A 15,040-nucleotide genomic window follows, 5' to 3' on the forward strand; every position below is an offset into this window, starting at 1 on the left:
GTCTACAAAGATGAAGTTAATCCTCCCAGGAGTGGGGTTCATTGAAAATCAAAAAAAAGTCAATCAGCAATTATTTGAAGCTCTGGAAATAACGTAAGATAAATTACTTTGGCAACATCATTATAACGTTCCTATCTTCGATATGAAGACCAAATTTTTTTTTTAAAGCGAACGCGATCCATACAACTTCCAAGTTGAAAACTTGGAAGACATCCCGCGAGTAACTGGCTTAACCAAAGCCGCAAGGCTTGCGGTTCAAACGGGAGCCAGGTATGCCAAGCTGTATATAGCAAATTGTAACAGGAAATACTAACGCTTGTACTTTTTCAGATCGTTTGTAAAGAATGCTGCCAACGAGGCCATTAACCCTGCTGGGTAAGTAAAGCTTTTGTGAAAACCATAATTAACACGTGCACTTAAAGCGTATGATTTAAAATTTGTTTCACAAAATACTTGCAGATCGTTAAAGAAAGCGATGCTTGCAGGCCAAGATCTCTTGAGAGAGTAAGTAGTTGCTGTGTTTTCTTGTGCAATACTTCAATAGTTTCTAAAGGTCTAGCAATAGATATGAACATATGGACTGGCATCGGTATCAAAAGTATTTTCGGAACGTTTCTACCCGCATGTAGCAATGTTTGTTTCGTACGAACTTTCCGTTCATTTCCTTTACTCGGAAAATTTTGGAAATGTCTGATATGGCATAGAAAAAGGTGAACAAATCAGTTTCATCGAACTAACGAAAGAAGACCGTCTAGCAGCTTATGCACTTGCCTTTTCTATTGCACAGTTAATATGTAGTTGGTGAATTTGTGATTCGTACCTTGGTAGCCAAGGTTTCGCGAACGTTGACAGAAAATCCCAGTGTGGCCTCTCAAATAATTTCAAAAAACAGTCAAAAATAGTATTAATATTTTTCCAGATCAAAGGAAGATAGTGATGGTGAACCGAGTGAAAGTGGTGGAGGACCGAAAAAAAGACGGCCTCGACCAAAGAAAAAGTGTCCGTAAGTTCCACTATAATTTTGGCCAGCTTTTAAGTATGAATGGAAGACTGTAAAAAGTGTAAAGCTGAGCTTTTAAGTGTAAAAAAACACAAAAGCCAAACATATCCAAACCAACGAAATAATGGTGGTAGTAATTTTTGTAGACTGTGTGGGGTGATGAACTCCAACATCAGCCGGCATATGAGAGATCTCCACCTCCAAACATACAAAGGGGAGGGGGAATTTGAATGCCAAATTTTGAATTGCCGGAGTCGTTTTGCTTCTCGTCTTGGCCTTGTGAGACACCTTCGTGGCAATCGTCACGCTGGTGAACCCGAGGCCAAGGCGATGGCTGCATCTTTAGATCGCCGCAGGAAAACCCTCCCAATGGTAAGTTTTGCTAAATACATACAGTACAAACTGACTGTGCAGTTGAAACAACTTATGCATTGATTTACGTAATTGCTACTTTGTACAGCAAGAGAGTCCCTCCTCCTTCAATTGGGAGGATATTATGAAAGATTTCTTCGAATTTTTAACGGGGCATGATGAGAGGAGGAGAGCATGGCGAGGGACAGGGTTCATTTGTTAAGAAACATCATTAAAGATTGTGAATTTGTGAATTTACAATCTTTCAATATTGAAGATTACAAACAAAAACACGTGCAGGTTAGAACCTCATGTCAATTTCGATTAGTTACATACAATATTCTTTGGTTATACAATAGATAGAATCTACTATGTAATATACTCCTAGAATGTATATATTCAAAGTCTTAGCAAATTTATTTGTATTTAAAAATAGAAGTAGACCATCTTGCTGTATTTTAGAAATTACAAAGGGAAAAAAAAACACCAGCGACCTTTATTTCCCATTCCAACGCAATGACAAATTTTTTAAACTTCGCCCTACTGAAAAGACTACCTTTATCATTCAACGTGGGGGAGGCCCTCCTTAACCTGAAAAATAGAAGGGCCTCCTACAGAAAATTTCTCAAGAAAAGGTGATTACAAGCGCCGCCTACATTTAACCTTTAAACTGTTGGATACTTTTCTCGTGTTGGTATCTGAAAAATAGTTTTGTTATTGCAAGTAAAACTACTTCCCTGTTAATAAATATACGTTTGTTAACCACTCTAGATTACTTAAAAATTTGATTTTTCTAGGAGGCAGCTTATTAAAGAACGAGACCGCAGGAATGCGCTGGACCCGGAGGAAGTGGCTAGGGTTATGAAAAATAGAATTTTTCATAAAACGGCGCTAGCCACAAAACGTAAATGACAGTTACAGTTGTTTGATATTTTTAGATTAGTAATTTTTCGTTGAAAAGGTAACTCACTTTACTCAACAATTATGCAGTCTGGGAAAAAGATCCCGGCGCGGAGATCAGGAGAGCTCATGGGGAAATCCTTATGGCTTTCCTGATCATTCAAAACTCGCAGCGCACGAGTGCGGTCCGGAATATGCTGGTGGATGAGCTGACACATGGATGCCAAACAAAAAAACATCGTTGGATTGTTCGGGTAAGTTCCCACATTATTCTTTCATGTAGAAAAGTATTAAAAAAAGGATTTTCTTAATGCAGGTGCGAGATCACAAAACCTCTTCCACTTACGGAGATGCCACAATTGTGATGCCCGGATGGCTGAAGGAAGGACTGGACAAGCTTGTCCAGTTCAACGGCGGTACTTGTGAGATAGTTTTTCCTCATCAAGGAAAAGCTCTTACAAGTTCCGCCGCAGCTAAAGTCCTTCAGCGGGTCTGGAAGTTGGCCGGAGGTCGCGGAAAATTTACCGCGACCTCAAACAGAAAACATTCGGCGACACAAGTAATTGATCTTTACTGCAATTAGACCTAGCAAGATAAATGACAAAATTTCGCTAACAATTAATATATTCTGCTGCAGCATTTTCCTAACAGTCAACCAGTGACGTATTCAATATTCAAAACTTCATATTAGGTGAGATCCAAAAGACCAGACAACCGCCTGTTGGTGGCTAAGCATATGGCTCACAGCTCGGCTACGCAGGAGAGGTACTATGCAAACGAGCTGCAAAACGCCGAAGCTGAACAAGCTTACGAGGTTATAAATGAAATAAGGGTAAGTCGTTCAAATCAACTAAAATCAACTTAAAATTGGTTTAAAGAATTCTTTTGGATTCCTCGCAATAATTATAAAGGTTTTAACCCTTTGTGTGTATGACTCGTGAACACATTGTACTCTTGGCAACGAAACAGTTAACTCTTCGCAACGAAACAGCTCGTTGTGAACACACGCTTCCTCCAAGGAAATGGTGGTCAGTAAAAAAACGAATTATGTTTTTTAATGGCAGTCGTGCAGTTCAGCCGGCAGTGAAGGTGGCAGCGAAGGAAGGAAGGAAGGTGGCAGCGAAGGAGGCCAAAATGTAGGATCTGATCCTCGAGTTATTCTGCAGCAGGTAGCCTAAATTACCTGAAAAAGTCTGTTAAAAAACAATCGGGGACTATTTTGAAATTTTTGTTTTATAGATCGACATCTCTAGTGTTGCAGGTGTTTCAATGCTGCCGGTAAGTTAAAATTTAGTTACGACTTGACATTGAAACTATGGTTTTATTGATATAATTTTATGTCACTACAGTACACATGCTTTACGTGTCCAATGCATGCATCAATCAAGCATGGGTTAATAAAATATATATGTACTAGTGACACATATTTAGATGAAAAGTAGAAATTTTCTTGATATACCAAACGTTCTTTTAATAATATAGGAGAGCCCCAGCACATCTGCAACACCCACGAGAAAGAGGATAAGGAAAAGTGATTCTAGTGTCGTGGTAAGTACCAGTTTGAGCATTTTAGTATATATCGGGAGATTAGAATATGGCGAAGTACGTCCTGATGTTTGACTGATAGTGTTTGTTTCACTCCACATACTTTACGTGACAAATTCATATATGAATGAAACATGTGGTTATCAAATGTACATACCGTAATAATAACCATAACCATTTTAGTAGAGGAAAAACACTGTACTGTTTTCTTGATATACCAAAAGTTTTTTTAATAATATAGGAGAGCCCCAGCATATCATCAACACCCTCTAGGAAGAGGAAATCTTTCAGTCATTATAGTTTCTCGGTAAGTACTATTCTAAACATTTTAGTATATTGTAATATATAGCATATATAGATACATATTTAATATTATGTAACATTAACAGTATTTTGATAAATTTAGCCAATAAAACCACATCGATTCTCCCACTTAAAGAAGAGAGAAAAAAAAGTTTCAATTGTGGTAGGTCTTAGTTAAGTTTTTTTTACATTTGTATCGCCAAAGTAAAACGTAAAATTTTTTCACAAACATGTGCCTTGTATAGCTGTGTATACGGTAGTTTATTTTCAATGACTTGATTATTTATGAACTTGAAAAACTTACTGTTTTTTTAACAGAGATCTCGGCGACAGTTTTCGGCGGATGAGTCGCAGGAAGTGAAGGATTTTTTTGAAAAGTATATCGGAATGAAGGAGGGAATTAAGTTACAAAACGCTAAAATGGCCCTTGCAGATGGGAACCTGCCCAAATGCAAGAAGTCTTCCAAAACGCCGAAGCAGGTGCAGGACGAAGTCCGGCAACTAATACGGCGTTCTTTGGATGATATTTAGCCTAAACTCAGATATGCAAAACGACTTTGTTTATGAGTAACCCTTATTGTGTTAACGCATGTTATTGTGTTATCGTGCGAAGTTTTTTGAAAATAAACGTAAAAAGTCAAACTGCATAAATTTGCTCAGCAAAGTAAGCTGAGTTGTGTGTAACTCTTGTAAGAATTCAATAAGAATGCAGCATGGTTAGTGCGGGGAATTTTCATGCGTATAATGTTTGTTCTAGGAGAACAAGTTCCAGGAAAACGCAATCAGTTGTGGAAAAAGTTACAGTTGTTTGATATTTTTAGATTAGTAATTTTTCGTTGAAAAGGTAACTCACTTTACTCAACAATTATGCAGTCTGGGAAAACGACCCCGGCGCGGAGGTCAGAAGAGCCCATGGAGAAATCCTTACGGCCTTCCTAGTAATACAAAACTCTCAGCGCACGAGTGCGGTCAGGAATATGCTGGTAGACAAATTAAAGCATGGCTACAGAACAAAGAAACATCGGTGGATTATTCGGGTAAGTCACCACATTCTTCTTTCATGTAGAAAAATATTAAAAAAAGGATTTTCTTAATGCAGGTGCGAGATCACAAAACGTCCGCCAAATATGGAGATGCCACCATCGTGATGCCCGGATGGCTTAAAGAAGGACTGGACAAGCTTGTCCAGTTCAACGGCGGAGCTTGTGAGATTGTTTTTCCTCATCAAGGAAAAGCTCTTACAAGTTCCGCCGCAGCTAAAGCACTTCAGCGGGTGTGGAAGTTGGCCGGAGGTCGCGGAAAATTTACAGCGACCTCAAACCGGAAGCATTCGGCGACACAAATAATTGATCTTTACTGCAATTAGACCTAGCAAGATAAATGACAAAATTTCGCTAATAATTACAGTACATTGTAATTATTGAAATTATTCTAAATTGACATTAAAGGATTTTATTTTTTTTGTCAATTAATTTGCACAAGGCTGTAAAATATACTGCAGCAGCATTTTCCTAAAAGTCAACCAGTGACGTATTCAAAATTTCATATTAGGTGAGATCCAAGAAACCAGACAGCCGCCTTTTGGTGGCGAAACATATGGCCCATAGCTCTGCAACCCAAGAGAGTTATTACGCGAACGAGCTGCAGAACGCTGAAGCATAAAAATCATATGAAGTAATAAATTAAATAAGGGTAAGTCGTTCAAATCAACTAAAGTCAACTTAAAATTGGTTTAGAGAATTCTGTTGGATTCCTCGCAATAAGTATAAAGGTTATAACCCTTGTGTGTATTACTGGTCTGACTCGCGAATACATTCTATTCTTGGCAACTTGTCGAAGACAGGCTTGTTGTGAACACACGCTTCCTCCAAGCAAATGGTTGTTCACAATTTATTGCTGATATTGACTTCTGTATATGGCAGTGCTGTAATTGCTTTAAAAAACTGTATTTTTGTTATGAGTTTATTTGATTATAAGCTGATAATTAAATGGTAATACCAGTCTTGTTTATTTAAGATTGTTGATCATTGGGTTCTATGATTAAGTGTCATCATGCTGGTCTTCATAATTTGAAAACTCGACCTAAAACAGGTCAGTGATATGCTGGATATGACTGGATGGATTGAAACAAGAACATTCCAGCAAACACACAGTGGTGAGTTAAAACCAAAGTAATTTTTACTTTCATCTTTAGGTTGACATTGGTATAATATTTATGAACAAGGTATGTTTCATATCATGTTTTTATATCACAAAGCTTACAAGTCATGATTGTGACATAATTTGCACGATGGAAAATGAATAGGAACCAGTTTAATTTAAATACATTTGTAGTTTTGTTGTCATTTGCATTTCTCATGTAAACAAAATGGTTTTAAATTTTTTAATATGTACCTTGTGCTCCTTCCTTTTAATTACGACCGGTCGATGTTTAAACCCGACAAATTTGCAGACAGCCATAATGTTATGGCGTTACCGATTTAATGCAATGTATATTCTGGCATCAAAAATAATAATTAAAGGCATTGACTCGATTTGAATCGAGTTACCACTTACGTCGACTTGACTTTGCTTGAGTCCTGGTACTGAATGAATGGAGTCACCAGCCACGTTATACGAAAATGTTAAAAACGAATAGTTTTCAAAAAAATTTTCATTTTCAGAAAGCATTAACATTAACAAACTAACTGCTTTGATATTTTAATGCAATGTATGATATATCATGACGACATAAATGTTTTTGAAATTAAAAGCATTGACGTGACTTAACTCAAGTCACAGTTTAAATTGACTCAACTTGACTCTGTGAACTATGAGCAGAATTTTCTATAAGTTTCTTTATAGTTTATAGTTTAATTCTATAAGCAGAATACTATGAATTTTAAAATTATGAGTAATATGTTGTTGTTAACTTGAAATTAAAACGACCAATCAAAATACTTTGATATTTCCGAGGTTGGTAAAATAGACTAACCATGCAAATGGGACTTGGTGTAGATTTTGACAGGTTTCATAAAAAGTGTTTGATGTAAAAGCAGCACTAAGCAGTGTAAAGATTTTGAACGTAACAACGGCCATGTTTAGTTGTTATGCTGTTTGGACTAAATCCCAGCACCCTCAAATAAGTTATTCAAAATCATAAAATGTTGTTAAAAATCGGTTAGTAAGTAGATGTTTCAAAGTAGATTTTAGAGTGAATGAGAAAACGTTCATGTACATGATTGCATTCTATTGTTTATTTTTCACCATTAACTGTACGGAACGAAAGTTACCATGCTAACCGTTGTAATTACAGCGCAATAAAACACATGCTCACGAACAATTAATGAGCAGAGCAGCAGATTTATTTGATTCACGAGCAGTTAACGAGCAGGAAAAAGTGCAAAGCCCAAGGGCTTAAAACATGCAAGATAGCAATAATGCAATTGTGCTATAAGATGGTAGGCTAGCGTGGCCACCAAACCCATAAAATAATTCCTAAGTTCAACGAATTTAAGGCCAAAATAACACAAACAACGGAACAACTACGCTGTTGGAAGATGTAGAGCATACGTATCAAACTCCCGGCCCGCTTTACAATAAAACTTGGCCCGTGTAGTTATTTTATACATTGAACTATTTCGGGCCCGCGAGATCATTGTACAGTATAACTTACATTTTTCAAGCAAGAAACAAGATACACAATACAGCAGCTACAGAGCTTTAAATATTGCAAGGCCAGCACTGCAACCACTCAGCTACCCAGCCTACAAGATAAAATGCACCCGGATTTTAATTGAACTGCACCCCCCGGGCTTTCGCTAAACTGGCATGCTTTTGAGCCTGGCGATTGTTACATAACACATTGTTGTGTTATTACAGTATTAGACTGCATCCGAGTGTGGCATCTTGTTTAATGTCCAACTTTATTAAGTTATTAATTGGGCTCCAGAGCTATCCAACCTTAATAAATACTCTTCTCACTTAATAAATTTGTTTTCTTTTTGCAGTATAGGAAATGTTTCTAATTTTTTTTTGTAAATTACACGAGATTTACAACCTATCTGACCCCATTCATTGCATCTGACACTTCATTTGAGATGCATATTTAATCATCACCGACTTAAAGAAATATCCTCGATAGCAAAACTGAAAGAAATCTACAAATATAAAGTGTCATAAATGGTGCATGCCGTAAGCTCGAGCATACGTAGCGACAAGTTTCGACTCAACATTGGCAGCTTCGAGGAATACAACAACAAAGTGTAAGTGCGTGAGTTTATTGTGCGTCAACCTGATGACAGTGTAGGTAACTGGGAATTGTGTGTTATATTCTGCAATTCTGCATATTAATATATAGTTTGTGATTGTGTGTAAAATGGTGTCATCACAGTACATAATACCTTTTCCACATTGATAAATTAAATACAGTTGTTGTCGAATCTGTAGCTTTTGATCAGATATACAGTATACTCGCTTAATTTGAATTCATTTAATTCAATAGCTTGAAAGTAATTGAGCTCAAAGGCCTCATCGATCTGTGTGATTTCTACCTGCTTGAATAATTCGTCATTTCTAAGCAATCTCAAATAGCTTTCAAAGTTAGGTAAATTCTATGCATTTCTCTTAAATGGTGAAAGTACATTATGTGTTTTGTTTGTTTTACAATTAATGCTGATAAAAAGTTCTAGCCCAGGTATAAAAGAATATTGAAAGACGGTCAAAGATTTTGTGCCTATTAAGCTTGCTTTCCTGCACTCTACCACAGTGTATGGTGGGTTGCCCTTTCTCGAGTTCTTGGTTGGTTTAAAATTTTGTCTTCACAACTTTCATCTGATCTACTTTAAATATTTTCACTTTAAACAAGAAACTTATCTGATCAACACTTAAGACTTGGTACAAGATAAGCACATTAATAAATGTCATCGTTTATACCAAGAATGTAATTGCACCATTCTAAGCATAATCAATTTTGTTGTTGGCTCATGGCCAAGTTAAATTTCATCAGATTTTTTAACTTGATGAGCAAAGGGCAGAGTTCAAGGCCAAGAGCATGTTTAACCATCCATGTCCGTGCAGAAAAACGATGTGGATTCTTGATCCCAAATCGGATTATCGTGACCTCGGCACAAGTGGAGATCACTTGAGATTGTGGAGAGTGGTAAGGCATCAATCACCTTGAAGAGTTTGGTTTCTTCGAGCTCTTGAACGAGTTGTGTCCCATACAGTCATCCACATTTGAACTTCTATCATCAGTTTATGTTCAGTGCAATAATTGGTCTTGTTAACATTCCTACATATATGGTTCATAACTAAGTGGTTGCCTTAAACAGAACTGGATTTAGAATTTTTGAATCTGAAGTAGTTTAATGATTCATTCATTACACTGATGAACAATTATCCGGTTTCGTCTGTATATGTCCGCTGTGCACTATTGTAGTGTAGGATTGTTGTGCTGAAACAAGCTTGTTTTTAATCCAAATATGCAATTAGCTAAAGCTACTGGTAGTATTATTTGCTGAACCAAAGAGGTAGTGTTGTTCTTTGTTGAAGGTTTACATCTTTCAAATCTACCTTCACCAAATGTTTTGTGCAGTTTATTTTTTAATGTCAAACAATTGAAATCATATCCATAGAAATATTAACAATTGATCAATTGTACGGCATAATAAACGGTTGTTATTCCATTGTCCTCCAGGTTTATGACATGGCGTCCAGTCGAGCTGTAAGAGGGAGGGACAGGTTTGTGTCTGTCTGAGCGGATGGATGGATGGATGGCATAAACGAAGATCATTGTTACGTTTATGTGAAGGAGCGACACAAGCCCACCAGTCATTGTCTCAGCGGCACGACATCATGGTTGTGGACGTTCAACAGAAGAGGGGCAAGACTGGTCTTTGTGGGGCGCTGTTCTCGATGCGTCGTAGCCGTGGTTGGCGGTGAGGGTGAAGCTTTGTTGTTGACAAGCTTCATGGTTATATTAACCATCATGATCATGTACTAGATATTCCTTTTAGGCTAAAACTATTTTCCATTAGCTTCTAAAGCAGGGATGTCCAACCTTTTATTATAGTGGGCCGCATTGTCACTTGAAATAATTCACTGGGCCGCAGAACCTATTAAATATCAAGAAAAATTGGTGCATAAAGTACATACTTTAGGAGTGAAAATGACTAGCGGGCCGCACAAAAATCTCAGGCGGGCCGCAATGTGGCCCGCGGGCCGCAGGTTGGACATCCCTGTTCTAAAGAGTTAAGACAATGGGCTGTGTGACCTATTTAAGAGTTCGGTGAGGGTGAAACAGTCAGTTTTGTGTTTTAACGTTTTATTTAATAAAATCAAAAATACGTTTTCGGTCATAGAGATGAGCCGGAATGCCGTTCAAATCGGGCTTTTCAAGTTGGTGTTAATGCTACGGCATTTTTCCGTTCTTCGAACGTTGACAATTTATCAAGCTCTCGAATCCTTTTTGGCTTGCACCTCGTTGTATGTCTCTGTTGGGGGTTTCCCGCCCATCTTGACAGTTGCTTGGTGTTGCTTGCTATGGTTCCAGCTACAGCTTGGAGGGGACTGACTGTTTTCTTATAAGACCAATGACTTTTTAAGACTCTGATACAGAAGTCATCAATTTCTTGGTTTTCGATTCTTGTTGAATTTCATCACACTGGTTATTTCAATAATTAAAATTATTTTTGCCCAACAGCGTGACAGTTTCTGCGAATTTCTTCTTGCCGTGCTCACACATTTGTATTTACTTCCCCCTTTCGGAACATCAAGGTGCAGTTATGTTGTGTGCCGGTGACATATTGGGTTGTGTACCGCACCAGTCGATGTTGTACAGTAACATCCGTCTCTGTCACATGTCGGCGTTGCAGCTTCTGTCATTTCGAAAGTTGAACAATGAAGTTTGATGACTTTTACAGCAATTCCTATGAATCTCATCTCAAAGCGTGATTATTGCTGATGAGTAACTGTCTTAGAAATGACTTGCATATGGTCAGATAAATACGTACCAATTTTTCAGCACATTTCGAGCACTACATCTTGAGTTGAATGATAACAAAACAAAGATGGATGTCTGTGTTGCAGAGATACGTTCCTTATACGGTCGTTTTAGGGCGCGACATGCTCAAACGGTAAATATTCAACTTTTGTAATGATCAATTTCAAATTCAATCATTTACATTTTACTAATAACGCGGTGGGGACGAAAAGATCAAGCCAGTTGTTGACAAGGATGCGCTAATGAAGGGGAAAAAATGACAGCTGACAAGGCTTAAAACATGTTCAAAAATAAAGGTAGCAAGTGCTTGTAATTGCTAGCACGGCCATTAAAACCCATAAAAGTTTAACCTACAAAAAAAGAATTTAAAAAAACGAAGCAGACGAACGGGTGATGCGTTCAAGCAAAATGCTCAATATCAGTAGATGGGGAAAATACATCGTTTCGGTACATAGCTACATACACCATAAACACTCGCTTTTTCACGGCATGTTGGAACGTATTTAAGTTTTCTCTGAACAAATTATTTTCTGCGGCTTTACGCAGTCTAAAATCGGGCTGTGAGGGTTTGGAATATACAGCTACTAGATTTATGAGAAGAGGCAACGTTGTTAGTCAAAATAAGTTCAGATATATGCGAGATTATTAGACGTGTTTTATTTAAGCCGACGCCAACTACAAATTAGCAACCATAACGGCTTTTTAAATTTTATTCTAGCTCTACTAAACCAAGCAGGTTAGGTAGCCTTGGTAGGATCGCTTGGGTGGGTGAAAAATTGTAACCACAATTGGCGGCATGAAAATTTGTAACGCGTCTGCTGCCCTAGCTGGGTATCGAACCCGCTACACTCATGCCAGTAGGCAAAATTTATCAAACCTAGCTAAACGCAGGAAGCTATTTTGCCAAAAATTTCAAATATATATCTTAACCATTAACCGACTGAACTAAAAAAAATCGTTATAATCGTCAGTGCTCACCACGAATCCCGGTTCCGGACGGACCCCCTGTCCTACCTCATACTCTGAGTTTGAGGCTATGGTCTTTCATGCTGGTCATTTCATACGCACTTCCATGCTGCTGCCCATACCCAGGCCGGGTATCGAACCTGAGACCTGCAGCACCGAATGCAGTGTCGAAGCACACGAGCTACGAAGTGGCACATACATACCATGTGGTGCAACGTATATAACCAACGATGATGCATCAGTTGTTAAATTTTGAAACGAAAAAGTTTCAGTCGCATAGCTGTACGGGGAGCTGAACCCAAGACCTTTTCCTCCGTTTTCTGTGATATATATCGCGAGCTACAACGCGTCTTGGAAGTAACCATCTTTCATCAACTTACTTACCAACATTAGGTAAAAAAATTGGAAAAAATTAATTAAGTTGAAGTTTGCGAGGACTCGAAACCTCATCCTTTGCACCGAAGTCAATGACAAAGTGCGCGATCATTTCCGTGACTGCTGCGTGCAATGATCATCTAAGCAACGTCTTCCACCTGCTATGAATTGTCCTCTGTTCGTCAGGGTGTCAATTTAACCCACGATCGCTTCAACTCTGGACAATGATTGAACACAAGGATTATTCCACCCACAGATGTCGATTGGGTCATCCTGAGTTTTAGTTATCTTGAGTCGAATTCTCCAGAAATTGAATTGACCTGAAACCGTTCGTCAGAATCATGACTTTGAGATAAAAAGTTTAAATGACACCGACATGATTTGAACACACAACCTTCTGATCTGGAGTCAGATGCGCTTCCGCTGCGCCACGGGGTCGTCGCTTAGTACAATGTTGTACCAGAATAAGATCATGACAATGAATGGTATACATGCAATAGTCACACCTGCGATGTAGTAAAGCTCGGAGGCAGAACTTATACGAGCAATCTTGCTAGATCCATTTCTTTGCTTTGCTCTGATTTTCTTTTCGGAAGAGACGATCCAAATAAAAATGCTCACTATTGTGCCACTCCATAAACCGAGCCTTCATCCTGGCAGGCACCGTAGTTTTAAGAACTGATAAGTGGCTTACGGCCGAACACCAGTTATCTACCTCTCCAAATTGTGTTTTATTCACTCATGACTCGGCTGTATGGCTGAAAATCGAACCTGGAACTTGCGGCGTCGAAGCAAACGAGCTACAAAGTGGTAAATGAGAAGAGCATGAATAGTATTGGGTTTATTACCGTAAATAACCACGCGTCAAATGCCTGGGTAGGGAACCGAACATGGGAGCTATAGTACGAAGTTGATGTGTGAAACGCCAGAGCTATACAGCGGCATATTATGAAGGCATTAACTACAGTTTATTACAATCAGATGTAATTGTCTATAAAAAAGTCATCCTGGAAGGGAATCGAACCCGAAACCTACTGCTGCTAGGTTGTGATGCTTCTTCCACTACATTGTGGTGCGGTTGGGAATTGCTTTGTCATGGTCTCGAGTGTTGTGACATGACTCATTGTTTTTAAGAAACCGCTTCCTAAGAAATACGTGACAAGGGCCTGTGTTTTACAATAAATTTCTCGTTCTTTAAACATTCGAAATTATAAACTTTATTGGTTTTGGAGTAAAACACACAAGTTAAACCATAACCCTGTGTACAATAAAGACAATTAATACCCAGTACACAGAAATCAACACTGTATATGTAAGACTGGATACAATGAAACACAATAGGTGTAATAATACTAAAAAATAGGTGTAAATTGGAAATAATACGACCGAAGAATTTAAATGTAATTTTAATAAACTGCGCCATTTCCAAAACTTTGTAGACGGGGTTTGCATTGTTTAATAACAAACATTTTGCTTTCATATTTCCAGGATTTAAAATCACCAAGCATCGTTTATATGTTTTGAACATGAATTGCGTTCCTTTACGTTTTCTTTTTTATCAGAACCTCGTGTAGAAAGTCGTTTTCGTATTAAACATGCGTTACTAGCCGTGCACGAATAATGGTAATATCTTGCTGACAACAAGGAGTAAGTTAAGAACACAAGATAAGACGAGGTGGTTTTCCAACATCAGTTGCCGAATTTTAGGAAACAAAACACGTCGATGAATGCTCTTCTTGTTTTCCTAAGCATTGGACTTGCGGACCTTGTGCATAAATGTCGTTGACCGCACAGCTATGTAAGGTCGACAACTGAACTTACACAGACGTGACGTGAACTAACAAACAAACCATGTAAAAAATTCACAAAAAAATAGCTAAAGTACACTCGTATGCAAAAACTTGTTGTTGTTCCGTCTTAGGTACAGGATGAAAAGACGTTTCCTTAACAGAAGAAATCCAAAATATCTTGAATTATAAAGCTAGCATAAGATTAAAGCTGATGCAGAAGTGCTATAACGCGTATGCGTATAAATATGAGATTCACTTCATCTCGAGGTGTTTGAAAGGTTTGAGACTTCAAAATCCCATTTTTACCGCAGTCCAAATTGTGGGCGGAATGGCCAAATTTCTAAACGAGGGTTTTAGACCTAATTTCTAAAATGCTTGTTAAAGCTGAACGCAACTGATGATGCCAAACAGTCAACTACTCTTTGTTTTCATAAGTAAGCCGCTCCACTGCGTCAAGGTTACAATCGTCGGAACGAAGGTACGGGAGATCCCCCCCTTTTGATCCCAGCATTTTGCAATACTGCTGCATAGAGAAGCGGGATAAAGACAGTTGGAACTAACCAAATACTAAGTTATAGGTACAGGATTTGGCAGGTGTCAGCTAGACCTACAGTATGCAACCGCCTTCTCTTAAAGCCAGGGGAAGTAGGCCTACTTGTTTATCGATGTTTCATTTCATATGATTACCTGTAACCTGTAAATAACCACCTCAAATGCGTTAAATTGAAACAACAAAACAGCACATGGGGACAGAAGAAGAAAATGTTAGATTTTAATGTAGAACAGAAGACATCGATGACCCTAGCTCACCTATGAAATGTTAGGGTC

At 38.2% G+C, this 15,040-nt stretch overlaps 1 protein-coding gene and 1 non-coding gene across 16 annotated transcripts; one reads left to right on the top strand and one right to left on the bottom strand.

Annotated features, from left to right (window-relative positions):
• The first annotated feature begins 1,229 nt into the window (after positions 1-1,229).
• Positions 1,230-11,149, top strand: LOC143470118 (uncharacterized). 15 transcript variants are annotated; one of them, XR_013119309.1, is made up of 18 exons: positions 1,230-1,372; positions 1,461-1,651; positions 1,814-1,986; positions 2,149-2,255; positions 2,342-2,505; positions 2,568-2,810; positions 2,943-3,083; positions 3,316-3,420; positions 3,491-3,529; positions 3,734-3,799; positions 4,038-4,103; positions 4,203-4,262; positions 4,418-4,476; positions 4,973-5,136; positions 5,199-5,791; positions 6,116-8,684; positions 9,158-9,239; positions 9,777-11,149. XR_013119309.1 is itself a non-coding variant. In XM_076968023.1 (15 exons), exons 2-15 carry the CDS (start codon positions 1,547-1,549, stop codon positions 5,261-5,263), a joined length of 1,557 nt encoding a protein of 518 aa, XP_076824138.1. In that variant the 5' UTR covers positions 1,230-1,372; positions 1,461-1,546; the 3' UTR covers positions 5,264-11,149. The 15 variants fall into 15 exon arrangements, 1 of the variants encoding a protein (XP_076824138.1); XR_013119306.1 differs by having other exon boundaries at positions 6,116-8,343; positions 8,583-8,684; positions 9,158-11,149; XR_013119308.1 differs by lacking the exon at positions 9,158-9,239 and having other exon boundaries at positions 6,116-8,343; positions 8,583-8,684.
• A 1,639-nt stretch (positions 11,150-12,788) lies between these two features.
• Trnaw-cca (transfer RNA tryptophan (anticodon CCA)) lies at positions 12,789-12,860 on the bottom strand. The gene has a single exon. It is a non-coding gene; the product is annotated as a tRNA-Trp (tRNA).
• Between the last annotated feature and the right edge of the window lie 2,180 nt (positions 12,861-15,040).

This window comes from Clavelina lepadiformis, chromosome 9 (assembly GCF_947623445.1).
Source record: "Clavelina lepadiformis chromosome 9, kaClaLepa1.1, whole genome shotgun sequence".
Taxonomy (NCBI): domain Eukaryota; kingdom Metazoa; phylum Chordata; class Ascidiacea; order Aplousobranchia; family Clavelinidae; genus Clavelina; species Clavelina lepadiformis.